General features: G+C 46.1%; 1 protein-coding gene across 1 annotated transcript in view; it reads right to left on the bottom strand.

The window, feature by feature from the left end:
• Positions 1-6,532: 6,532 nt before the first annotated feature.
• ARHGEF33 (Rho guanine nucleotide exchange factor 33) overlaps positions 6,533-13,403 on the bottom strand; it is a 36,965-nt gene continuing 30,094 nt past the window's right edge. The window contains exons 11-15 of the mRNA XM_065632362.1: positions 12,153-12,236; positions 11,198-11,346; positions 10,141-10,326; positions 8,367-9,120; positions 6,533-6,670 (exon numbers count right to left, since the gene is read on the bottom strand). Coding sequence (XP_065488434.1) covers positions 6,533-6,670; positions 8,367-9,120; positions 10,141-10,326; positions 11,198-11,346; positions 12,153-12,236 — 1,311 coding nt within the window. The remainder of the gene's footprint in view (positions 6,671-8,366; positions 9,121-10,140; positions 10,327-11,197; positions 11,347-12,152; positions 12,237-13,403) is intronic.

The raw sequence follows: 13,403 nt of genomic DNA, 5'->3' as shown, positions 1-13,403 counted from the left end.
CCTGGGATGGTGATGTGGCCAGGACAATGAAACATGCTAGTGTGGAGGTTAGGTGAGTTGCTGTATTACTGATGTATGGCTAAAAGTTACACTAAAAAACTGCAAATTCTGTAGGCAGGGTTATAGAGGTCAGCAGAACTTAATAGGTGTGGTACTTAATAGCTGTTTCAGTTAAAGGTTTCTACTTTATGTATAGTCTAGTACAACAGTGAAGCATAACCTGCATTGGTTTATTTTCTTCCAGACTGTCATGGTTGTGTGTTAGTTCAGAAAAGCCCCCTGGGAATTTCTAAGTTCTGGGATCCCCAAGTGCACTTGGATCAGGACAAACCCTGCTTATCAATATAGGCTGAGGGATTAAAGGATTGAGAGCAGCCCTGCAGAGAAGGACTTGGAGATACTGTTAGGTAAAAAATTGGACATGAGCGGACAATGTGCACTTGCAGCCCAGAAGGCCAATCGTGTCTTGGGCTGCATCAAAAGGAGCGTGGTCAGCAGGCCGAGGGAGGTGATTCTGCCCCTCTACTCTGCTCTGGTGAGAGCCCAGCTGGAGTCCTGTGTCCAGCTCTGGAGCCCTTAGTACAGGAAAGACATGGACCTGTTGGAGAGGGGCCAGAGGAGGGCACAAAAATGATCAGAGGGCTGGAACAGCTCTGCTGTGAGGACAGGCTGAGAGAGCTGGGGTTGTTCAGCCTGGAGAAGAAAAGGCTCCAGGGAGACCTTATTGTGGCCTTTTGGTATTTAAGAGGGGTCTGCAAGAAAGATGGAGACAGACTTCTTAGCAGGACCTGGAGTGATAGGACAAGGAGTAATGGGTTTAAACTAAGGGAGAGGAGGTTTAGACTAGATACAAGGAAGACATTTTTTCCAATGAGGGTGCTAAAACACTGGCCCACGTTTCCCAGAGAGGTGGTGGATGCCCCATCCCTGGAAACATTCAAGGCCAGGCTGGACGGGGCTCTGAGCAACCTGATCTGGTTGAAGATGTCCCTGCTCATTGCAGGGGGATTGGACTAGATCACCTTTGAAGGTCCCTTCCAACCCAAACCATTCTATGATTTTGCAAGTGCCATGCATTTGCTCCTGTTCAGCGTGCTGTATGGAAAGTCAGGTATTGTGCTGTCTGGTGACCTCAACATGCTGTTTTCATGACATTCAGCAGCCCAGGCAGATTTTCTATAACTGCTGATGAAGAATATTATCCTGCTGCAGGTTCGATACTGTGGAAGCATTTGAGTGCTCCATCCTCAAGAAGCCATCTCCAGTGTAGGCTAACCTGTTTCTCTAATATGCCCCTCTCTTAAATCAGGGAGGGACAGGTCTGTCTCAGTAAGAGTATGTTTACACTGATGCACTGGATTTAGATCCTTAAAGATTTAGATTGGCAACTTTGTGGGGTGTTTAATTACTTTTCTTTTGTGTGTATATTAAATTAGACTTTCTGTTTAATTGCGTCTGATTCAAGCTTGGTGTTGTCACTGGAGGTACCACTGTTGAAGGCAGCGAATTATTGTGCTTCAGGGAGGTTTATTTTGTTATGTACTTGGAAGTTTCTTTTTAGCCTGAAGAGGTGCTGGAACAAATTTGCATCACAGCAGGCTGTGTGGCAACACCAGTTCATTATAATAAGCATCAGTTCCTTTCTTTGTGGCTGTTGTCTCGGCCTAATGTGGCATTTTACAGTCAGCCACTACTACTGGTATTTCTAGCATTGCTGCAATTTCAGCTCAGCTAGAAAGAGCCCCTCATCCATTAACGTTTGTCTTACAGGTTGTATGGAAGTTAAACGTTTCTTAATGCAGTATGCAGAAGTCTCTTCCTGACTTTCTCCTTGCTGTCTTTCCCAGCCAGCAAGGAGGGACTGGTTCCAAAGGGCTGCTTTAAGATGGTATTAAGAAGTTTGCAACTCCTTATGGTTTGCCCTGCCTCATCCCAAATACTCCCTTTTAGTTGTTGAATTATAATTTCAAAACCTAGATTATTAATGGGCTGAAGCCTTTTTCTTTTATTCATTAAAGAGAGAAACCTGTAGCCCCATATAGTTGTAAAACCAAAAGCATTTTAAACTTATTTTGTAAGTGCCATGCCTTATTTTCCATTTAAAAAACACCCTTAAGTGCATTTTTCTGTCCACTTTGAGCAAATTTCCCTTTTGCCTTCAGTGAAAAATAGTGCACTAAGCAGCCAACTGCTGCAGCATTATAAAGCAAACAAAGTAAAAAATAAGTTGCTTTTTTAACTTTCTAGCCGGCAAATGCGAAATTCTGTATCAGGTGGCTGAAAAATTGAAAAGGAAAAATAAATTAAAACGCCATATGCCAGGTGCATGACAATTTTAGTAGCTGCCAAACATGCCTTTTACAAAATATATAGTACCTTTAAAAAGAAGAGTAGATGATCAGGGTGCATGTTGCTGGAATTACTTTGGACAAATTTATTCAAATCTACTTTGGAATAAGCCTTTTTTTGTTTGTGAAAGAAACAAATTTTAGGTTCCAGTAAGTTTCTTCCAGTATACGTGTACATTTGGTGGGATGATTACTTGCCAGATTCAGTAAATGCTAAAAGCTATGTCAGTTCAGTTGTTAAAAAAAAAAAAAAAAAAAAAAAAGAAAGAAGTGGTAAACAGGGTAAACTTTAGCTGGTACATCTGATGATTGGTGTACATAACTGTCTGCAGGTGATCTTTGTATGCTGTGTCTGCAGTGATATTCAGATTGCATTTAAGAGAAAATGTAAGAGTAGCTGTTACCTTTCGGCATTAAAAGATGTATCCTAAAAATATTTTTTTTAAAAAAAAAAAGCCTTATGTGTCCCAGAAGTTTACACTGTGAATATGTAAGATACACTGAAAGTCCTTGTAGTCTGAGACTGGTTACCTAAAGCTTAAATACTGTGTGCTTTACATTAAGGACAAACAGGAGTCTGCTACATATGTTGGTTTCGCTCAGAATAGTAAAATACTAAAAGACGAAGTGGGCTTTGAGCAACCATATGAAGACAAGTAAGTAAGGTGTATGCACAGCAGGGGACACAAAATAGCCCTTCAACTGTGTTGTCTTGCACAGGTTTATTAATTGTAGGTGTTACTCCAGCTCTGCGGCTATCACAACCTACTGCATCAAAGGATCTGCAGTCTATGGGTAAATACTGTCTCTTGAATTTTACTGTATGAATTTTTTAGGTAGGTAATTTCATATAAGAGCCTACATCTCATTGAATCAGGTTGCAGTAAATGAAGGGACATTGTGTTTAATATCTAGTATCTGGCAATAGGCAAAACATCTGCTTTCAAAAAGTAGAAGCTGCTTACCATCGAATTCACCCTACAAAACCAAACAGTCGCTAAACACAGTATTACACGTGTACCAGCTCCTCTTCCTGTTCGGGCATGAGCAAGGGAGCCACACAACTTTGTGTAGCATTTGGAAAAAGCAACTGGATTCCTTGGAACCTGTTGAAGTGGTTCTTGCACGTACCAAAGAATATTTGTACTTGTACATTACTTGTACTGAGGTGAAAATATTCTTAAGAACTTGTGGAGGAAGCCAGGATACATTGTAATTCTTGGGGAAAAAAGTAGGAGAAAGTGCCAGTGTTATATAAATTAAGTAGACTTAGAGCTGCACCAGCAGGATCTTGGCCAGAAGCCTAGAGAGCAAGTCAGCTGAGTGCTGGGTAAGAGTCTTGGAACCAGGTGTATGGAGAGTCTTTTCACATGACTCTGTGTACAGAGGATCAGTATTTTGTAAGTAATGTTGCCTCAGAAACGTTTGTTTCTTCTTTTATTAGGTGCAGCCTTATGGCTGACTGAGCGCAAAAGAGGCAACAGTGTTATTTAAAAGCAACGTTTATTTGGCACAGGAAGAAAAATAATCCAGAGCACACACATACACTAAAGGTGAAGTTCAATAGGATCCTGCAAGAGGTTGTGTTTCTGTGTGGTGCTGAGCATCATTCATTCATTTTATTTACATTTGCAGATTCTGAGCAGGTACAAGGACATCTCAAATTATAAATATAGGCCTGGAATCAATAACTCATACAGGATCAGAAAGAATTAACCATCAATTCCAACCGTGCCTTAAATCACTAAAACAGAAGCTGAAGTCCACGTGCATTTTACAAGCAAGGGTCTGCCACTTTGGAAGGATTTCATCACCCAGGAGATGTTAGCAGGTAGGTTTTCCCCTTTGTCCTGTTTCTGTCCTGGCATCTGCCTGGCAAGCATGGGGACCAAGTTTGTTCTCTGAAGGACAGAAGTGTTATATATGAGACCAAAGACACAAGCATCAGAGCCCTTGGCAGTATCAGTGCATTACAGTGGAAACTTGCCCATATTAAATATAATTCTGGTTCCACGGACAATCAAATAGGTCTGTCTATGGCCAATTCCTTTGCAGAACAAACAGGCTTTGCTTGATGCTTCAGTTACAAGTCTCTGGCTCTTCTTATGTATTTCTGTCCTGGCCCTGTGCTGTCTGACTGAAAGCTGCAGAGTCCTAGGAAGTGTCTTTGTGATGCAGTGGCTGGTCAGTGTAGAGCGGCCCTGACTGGGGAGAGCCAGAGAATTTGTAATGTAACAAGGATGTGAGGGAGAGAGAAAGAAGTGGAAGGCTTTTTGTCATTAAAAACCTTCTATTAAAAAAAAATACTTCCCCAGAATAGTTTGCAAAAGATGGGTGGGGCGGGGCGGGGGCAGTTAGGATGATTTTTTTTTTTTTCCTCTTTGTAAGGAAGAGAAGTGGATTTTGGGGAACTATTTTGGGTCCAGTAAAACCTATGGGGCAGGCATCAGCTAAAACATTTTAATCTCTGGGATTTTGCTTGGTCACTTTCTTGAACTGTTGGGAAAACTCTGAGATAAAGGACAGGTCTTTCTGTCTTGGATGGATAACCCTTTTCACACACACCTCTTTGTTTACACCAGAGCAGGAAAAGCAGATGGTAGGTGCAGGTCGGTTGACACTGCGAGAGAGCTGTAGGCCGTGTGTCTGCAGCAAGGGTTCGTCATTGCAGCTGGATACACCTGCTCTGTGCCCTCGCTGCACTGCTGCTGCTGCCAGGAAAGCCATGCAGCATGACGGGTGCTCTTCTCTTGGCACCAGATTCAGTCACCCTTGTGCTGGTGTTGGAGTCCCAAGCCCCTAATCTCGCAGCCTTGCATATTTCCCCCAAGGCGTTGCTGTTGCCCCCCCACCCCGGAGACAGTTCACAACCTCTTCAGGTGAAGCTGTTCTTTATGACAGACCAGTGTCCCAATGCTGCCAAAGTAAGGTGGTAAAACCGCATTTCCTCTAGAAACCACCCTCAGCATGCCCAAGCTTCAGCTGACACCGCAGCCCTGTACCAGTGGTGCTCTTGCTGCTGCAGTGACATGGATGTCACATGAGTGGGCTCTGTTTCTCTCCATGCTAACTTTTTAACAAAATCTATAGTCTTCTGCAGAGAACAGCGTTACTGAGGATGTGTCATGTCGAGATGTGAGGAGGGTGGCATGGATGTGGCCTTGTTGTGGGAGGAAGAGTATCGAGAGCTTGTGTTTTGAACATGGGGCACCATCAAGTTGCCTGCCCTAGTGCCTCAATTTTAGCTGGAAGAACTGTTCCAAAGCAGGGTGCTGCACATGATGGGGCTTGCAAGGTGGTGTCAGGCCAAAGTGAGATAGCGAAGAGTATTTCAGGTATATTACAGACCAGGAGCCAGGACGCTCGTTGACTGTGTCAGTGTCTGCATCTATCCATGGTGGGGATAAGGTGGAGAAGAGTCTTTGTCTCTTGTGACAGACCCTGGGCTCAGCCTGGGTCACCTAGCTGAATACACAGGAAATTTCGGCAGCAGGAGCAGAGATTCATATGGCAGGAGGTAATTCAAGAAACAGCATGCCACATAAAAGGTGAAGGAGGATTTTGGGGAGTGATGAAAGTCCAAAAGAAAGGATGCTGCTGATTAAGCAGTATAAAGCCCAGGTGCTTCAGTTGATGATTATTAGACCTTCTCAAACCAGCAGGGTAATGCGAGTTGGCCTCCTGGAAGACATCTTTGATGGTGGTTTTTGTTTGGAAAGTGGAGGAAAGAGGAGGATTCCAGACTTCTGAATAGGATGCCAAGGCTGCAGAGGTAACCCCTTTGTTGTGGGTGAGCCCAAATTAGACCTGGCTTGAATTTGGGACAGCAAAGATGTATGGCAAATCAAGCAGCGTTGGGGGATGAGGGGGAGGAGAAGATAGGATTCAGCCAAAGCTTTCCAAAGCTCTAAGGAAGTTAAGTCAGGCAGGGGTGAAAGCTAGCAAGTTCCTGTGCTTATTGGACCTGCTGGCTGAGCTCCACTTCAACCCATAGCCTGGCCCTGCCCTGCACTAGGAAGAGCAGGATGCATTTGTAAGGCAGTTGTGACAGTCTCCTCTCCCCCACCCCTCCCCCTACTGTGTTAGTCAGGGGGGATCTTGGGGCCTCGCTGTCTGTCTCCACCCTCAGGGGCCTGGGAAAGCACTGTCGCGCTTAGGCTGTGGCCTGCCTTTCTTGGGGCTGCTTATTTCTTTTTGAAGAGCTTGCGGAAGGAGCTCCGGAAACCCCCCTTGGGCTCGTGCCGTGGGTTGTGGTCGCTGAAGGATGTTTGCTCATTGTCATCCTTCTGGCAGAACCTGGTGTTGTCTTCTGCATGGAGCTCCTAAAAGGGAAAAGACAATTTAACCAGCATTTGCAACCTCACATCCTTGTCCCCTTCTCTCTTTCTCTGCTAGGAGGGACCTGGTGGGTGAGGATGTGCTGGCAAGGCTGGGAGGCAACAGGTCACTCGGGCCTTGGCAGCACTGGCACCTCAGCAGAGAGCTTGTTGCTGGCTCTGAGGCAGAGGAGTGAAGGGGTAAATGTTGTTAGAGGGACTTGGAGCCTTCCTTGCTAAGCTTTTTGCATAGGGAGACCTTACTAGCCCCTTTTGCCAACAAGGGAGCAAGCCAGCATGGGAAGCTGAAGGAACTTCCTGCTCTCCCTTGCTCATGAGCTCTGTTTACCCTAGGGCAAGGAGGCTTTGGGCTTCTTGCGTTGATAGGGCATGAAAGACTCTTCTGTTGTCTCTGCTGGTGCCTGGTTTTATATCTGTGGGGCAGAAGGCTTGATTAGCACACACACCTTGAGGTAAATGTGCCACTAAAAGATCTCTTCCCCTTTCAGGAGAGTGCCACGTTCCTCTCAGCAAGGGTCTGGACAAGTCCCTTTTCTCCAGTTCTTCCCACCACTGCCATGGTGGTCTCCTTTGCTCTGTGGAAGAGAATGTGTCCTGCAGTTCTTGACTAGCTTGACACCTGCACCCTGCTGTGGGCCGTAGCTCTGTGCAGGTGAGTGCCAAAGAGCTCACAGTTTCCTGTTCCGCTCTTCTCCCGCTTTCTCATCTCCCCTGCTCAGCTGTCCTCCACCTCCTTCACTCACTAGGCTTTTTAATCTTTTTTTTCGTTTGAGGTTTCCCTGCTGCCTTTTCAGTTGTTGAAGCCTTCCTCCTATTATCATCTGCATCTACAGCCTCATCTGCATCTTGCCTCGTTTTAACAGGAGGGTGTTTCTCCAAGCGGCACTGGGATAACTAGTTGAGCACCTCACAGCACCCTCGGCCTCTTCCCCAGAAGTGCGAAGGGCATCTCCCCCCTGGCTGCAACAGCTCCAAGCTGATTCCGAACAGGTGCTGCAGGCTACAGAAACATTCCTGCAAGATGTGGTGTTCCTGAAGGGCTAGAGTGCCATCTGTCATGCCAGTGGTTGTCTGAGGGACATGGTGGCAGGCCTCTGTTTTCACACAGGCTTCAACATGAGTCTGTGATCAATGCAACAAACACAGGTGAAACAAATCCCATTGACCAGATCCTTGCTGGTGTAAATGGGCTGAGTTCAGCTGAGTTGTGCTGGTTTACAGTGGCTGAGGCTCTGATACTAAATCCATTGGTTTTCTTAACCCAGCACTCTTCACAGCAGGCAGAGGGCACCTTTTTAACTGGGTGCAACCCTATAGCACTAATTTTTAGCAGCTTTGTGCATACTTAGTGACCCTGATCAGATCCAAGATTTACTTGTGGGGGAAGCTCAGTGGCAGCTGAGACACGTGTCAGGGTAGCTTGTCTCAAGGGTGTTCTAGCTGTCACTCAGCCAGCTGCCTGCCTCAAACCCATGCTTGTCCCCAGGAAGGTGTGTGTGAAAAGGAGCTGCCTTGCCCCTCCTTTGGGCACATACATGCAGATGAGGACTTTGAATGTGTGGACTTGGAAGCTATTTTGGCATGTTCTGCCCTAACTGATCTTTCTCTGCTGCTTCTGCACCACCACGTGTCTTTTTTTTTTTTTTTTTCTCTTTTTCTCCTCCTATTTAAGCCTCCTTACTTCCAAAAAGCTGGGTTTTTCACCCGCTCCTCTCTGTGGGGGGAAGTAGCTCCTTTGGGAGCTTCGAGATGAGGCTGAGATCATGTGAGGCTGGACATTCCTCTCCTGCTTCTGCTGCAGCCGGCTCCCACTGCTGCTCCGTGTGCTGTAGAGTCTGGTGCTCACGCCCTCAGCACTCCTCGGCAGCTCCTTCAGAGACCTGCTCAGCTGCTTGCCTTTGCTGTGGAACATCTCACGCTTGTATGTACTGCTGCTTACGGGAGTGCAGCTCTTAGGCAATGGCTGTAAGGCATGATCTGTCCTCTCTGGTTCTGATGTGAAGTTAACAGGCCTAAGGAAGCAAATGTCTAAGCTGGACTCGGAAGAGGCTGGGGAGCAATTTTCGAAGAGAGCAAGGTTTTGGAAGGCATCATCTTCATAGGGGCCTGGCATGGTGAAAACCTCCCCAGGGTAGTCAAACTCTTCATAGCTTGGTGCAAAATTCCTCGCATCCTGCAGCAGCTCCACAGAGGTCCTGATGCCCCTCTCAGTATTTCCCACTGCATCAACTGGTGGTACTTCATATTCCATTTCAGGGATGGACTGTAAGGGGGCTGTCAGAGCCTTGAGTTCCTGCTCTGTGAGCTGAGAGGATGAAAGGATGTTCTCTGGCCTCTCATGTTTTCTGCTTTCCATTTCCCATTCAGCGGTCTTTACAGCCTGGATGTTCTCCATCATGGTTGGTTGGGGTTTCTTCATCTGGGGCATCAAATGCCTTAAAAATAAGAAACAAAATAGAAGAAAGTGTAATACTAAAGCATGACTGAGAGCATGACAAGCCCCACTCCCCACCACCTGCCCCGGCCCCATTCTCTTGCTTTTAAGTCCAAAAGGTAACAGCTGCTGCTAATAGAAATTGCCTGGCTGGGTTAGCAGGAGCAAACCTGCAGGGGTAGAACTGCTTATCAAGTAGCTCTGGCTGACTTTGGTTCTCTACACCATGAAATGAATAGAAACTGAGATGAGAAGCCAACCGCTCCATCTCTGTTGTGTTTTTCTGCATTTTGGATTGCTACTTTCCTTCTCTTTCTGTAATGTAGGGGTTGTGTCTTACTTTCTTGTGGTCAGATTGTGGACAAGGTTCCTCTCTTGGGGAGGGTGACTCTGTTCCCACAACTGTGTCAGGAGTACTTAGAGGGCTCCGACCTTCCGTGTGTTCCAGGCAAGTGAGCAGAGAGTACTGCATTGGATGAGGTATCAGGTGCAGAGTGTGCACCTCCATGGACCTTAACAAACACTAGTTAGGAAAGTCCCACTGCCATCTTCTGGGGACATATCATCTTTCTTGAATTAGTCTTGTGTTTTGGACCCATTTGTACTTGCATCTTGTGATAGTGACTCCCATTGTTCAATGACGTGCTGTGTGGAAAAGTACTTTTTTTGCTAGTTTGAGATATTGGTCATGTTTCCTAGCTCTTGTAATGTTGGCAGTGAATAATGCAGAGTGTTACTATGCACACTGCTGCTAGGTCTACACAAATACATATTTTCCCTGGTACACTGATAAGACAGCTAGCAAGAGCATTGACAGCCCCTGGCAGAGCCCTGAAATGTTTCCTGCTCATAAGCCACATGGTAGTGCGTAGCAGGAAGGTGCCAGCCCTTCATCTCTCTGTGCATACACAGGACGAAGTCTTGGAAACAACAGTCTATAACTGCCTAGAGGCACTGGCATAGTATGGGTGAGGAGTTTTCAGCCTACTTTGGAAGCCTTCTACCAGGACAACAGGCTTACGGGGTTGTCGTGCCAGAGGAAGGTCCTGGTGGGAAGGGCTGTATTGTCTCTTCAGAGTGGATCCCACTGTCCCGGATAGATGCCGCACTGGGTGTTGGAGAAACCTCTTGGCTCGTACACTGGGAGGTGAGACCTTTATACAGCTTCACCAGGGACGACCTGAGGGAGGAGAAATCCATCGTCGTGCTAAGAAATAAGGCAGGGTATGAGCACGAGCATGTAGAATCACAGAAAACAGGGCTGGGAGGGGACCTTAATATTCCCATTCACCTCTATCCGCCCCAAGGAGGACCTCTTCCACCTAGTCTGTCCCAGTTAGCAGGGAGTCCTGCTTTCTGTCCCGTTCTTAATGCCTCTCCTGATAGCAGTCCCTCCCCAGCAGTCTGTTCCAGCCCTTTAACACCCACCACATTTGAAAGCTTCCCTTGAAGTTTGATCTCATCCTCAGTAAATCATCACCAGCAGGAACGGCAAAAAGATTTTGATTTTAGTGAAATCTTGATTTCAAGGAACAATTCTGAACCACAACTTGAGAATCTACATTCAGGGTCATTTCTATCACAGCTCATCTCAAACAGGTTATGGGAGGCTTTTATTTCTCTCACTCCACTCCCTTAGTAAAATAAGATGGCACTATTCTTTCTTCATCTTAACCTGTGAGGGCTTCAGGCAACAGTTTTGGCATTCACCAGGGCTCCAAGCTGCCCAAGCAGCTAAGTCCCCATGTATTCTCCCACTGGGAAGTGATTTTGCCATCAGATGCTTAAGGAATCAAATGTTCCCATAAAACATGTGGCTGCTGTGTTTAGAAGGATTAAACTCATTTTCCTTTCACTCTCAGGGTTAGACAGAAGGGCCCACCCCAAATCTGACCTCGGTATGGAAGACAAATGCTAATAGTGGGTCTTCTCCAGCATCCATATGGAAAGGGCTTTGTTTAAGTTCAACAGGGCAACGTGCCTGTTGACCTTGCCGGGACCTAAACCCCCTGTTTCTAGGCTTCCCCCACACCTCCCTTTCCCTGGTGATAGAGAGAATGAACTGATGTTGTGCTTACTTCTTCAGCTTTTTCCTCTTCTGTATAAGCAGGTCTTCATTGCATTGGAAGAGAAGGCTATAGTGTGAGATGAAAACCCGGAGGCGCTGCACACACACCAGCAGCAGGTAATAGTCAGGATGCTCTTGGTCAGTGAACTTCAGGACATTCTGGGGCACAGAGGAGAGCAGGCTGTTTGGAGGGTGTCCTACCCTTTCTGGGGAGAAGGTGCTATTGGGACCATGGATTAGTGCTCTGGACTGCCCATGACACTGCCCTGTGGGAGCATGGGAGCTCTTCTAGGCAGCACCAGTTTCTGAGGGACTTGAATGGGGCCTGCCTCCTACTACTCCAGTGCAAATACACAAGTTACCACTGTAAATGTAATCATGGGATATGTGGGTGATGCACTGGTTGAGTTTAGCACTGGATACATAAACCAGTCTCCTGTTTTTATAAGGCTTTCTCTCTGTGTCATTTTCCTTATCTGAAAAGTTTTAGTGCAATTCAGATAACCCTCCTGTGAACTAGAACTCTTTATTAGCAGGCTCTGTGTAGGAAAGGTGATTGGGCCCTAGGAGCCTCTAGCATTCTCAGTCTCTTGGCTAACAGGTATGTGGAGTACTCAGCAAAGAGGCCAGCTCTGTTACAGGAGGTAGGTCAGAGCTCACAGTAGATCTCTGGCATCCTGTTCTCCCAGAGCAGCAGGCAGCAGAACTTCCAGCTTTCCAGGGGAAAAGTTGGTTCTGTCAGGCCAAATGGAGAAACAGGCAAATAGAAGCATGCTTCAGGTGAAAATGATGAAGATTAAGATATTCTCAGCTGGCTTTGCCTTTCAAAGGTTTTTTTTTTTTCAGAGAGCCCACTGAGTTAGCCAGAAGCCCTGTACATGTATAGACCTGAATACCAGCTCTGAGTTAAAAGTTGCATGTTATAATTAGAGTTCAACAAGACAGTTTCCATCCTGGGGCCCTACCTGTAGATGAATAAGGTATTCAGGGATTCGCTGGACTATATGGAAGAACAGAATGTAGAGATCAGACTTGATTTCTTCTTCTACCTGAAACAGAAAAAACTATTTCAGAGTCTCACCCATAAAACATGTCTAATTTCAGATGTTTCTGGAGTTTAATGAGTAGTTATGCTGTAAGTAGTTGTAACAGTTTGCAGGAGCACGCCAGTCCAGTGACAGTTGTGTGTGACAGTACACCAGTCTTCATCTTGCTTCTGGAAGGGATATTTGCAACACCTTCCACCAGCAATACTACTCCTAAGGATGAAATTCCTTAGGTTGGGGACTACTACCAATGAGGGACACTCAGCCTAATTAAGTAGTGGTGTATGTTTAAAGCGCATGAGTTAAGTTTTGTTGAAACCCCACGTAGATACTATTCAGAATGAAGTTCTTAGTTTAGGCCCAATTGAATTGGACAAAATGAGATTGACTTCTAAATTAAGATTTCTTGGAAGCAAGCTAGTGTGGTCTAGTTATTGAACTTTAAATCTACCTTTATGTTTAACTTTCCTGATTTAAACCAAGAATCAAGGATGTGACACCAAATACCTGAAGCTGAGAAGTAGAGACTGTTTTTTCTCTAAAGCATTTAAAGGCCTTGCTCCTGGTCTCTCTGTTTGGATGAGTCCCCCATTTTCCAGGAGACACCATTTGCCTGGGACAGGTCTGGACAGCATGTGCATATGCAAGCTTTTTGGAAGGTTTGATCTGAGACATTATTTCATATGTCACAGCAGAAATGTAGCTTTGGTTACACACAGTGATGAACATGTTAAAGCTGCCTTTTATAGGTTCATGTCCAAATGTCAGCCATGGCAATGTTCAAGAAACTGGCATTTGGTAACAGAACAAGTGGACTTGTAGAAGAGTCCTATCATGGGCAGGCATTGAGAGCAGCCCTGTGGAGAAGGACTTAGGGGTACTGGTGGATGAAAGACTGGACATGAGCCGGCAATGTGCACTTGCAGCCCAGAAGGCCAATTGTGTCTTGGGCTGCATCAAAAGGAGCGTGGCCAGCAGGTCAAGGGAGGTGATTCTGCCCCTCTGCTCTGCTCTGGTGAGACCCCACCTGGAGTCCTGTGTCCAGCTCTGGAGCCCTCAGCACAGGAAAGACATGGACCTGTTGGAGAGAGGTCAGAGGAGGCCACAAAAATGATCAGAGGGCTGGAACAGCTCTGCTGTGAGGACAGGCTGAGAGAGTTGGGGTTGTTC

Source organism: Caloenas nicobarica, chromosome 3 (assembly GCF_036013445.1).
Source record: "Caloenas nicobarica isolate bCalNic1 chromosome 3, bCalNic1.hap1, whole genome shotgun sequence".
Lineage (NCBI taxonomy): Eukaryota > Metazoa > Chordata > Aves > Columbiformes > Columbidae > Caloenas > Caloenas nicobarica.
This window is presented reverse-complemented; position numbering and strand designations above follow the sequence as displayed.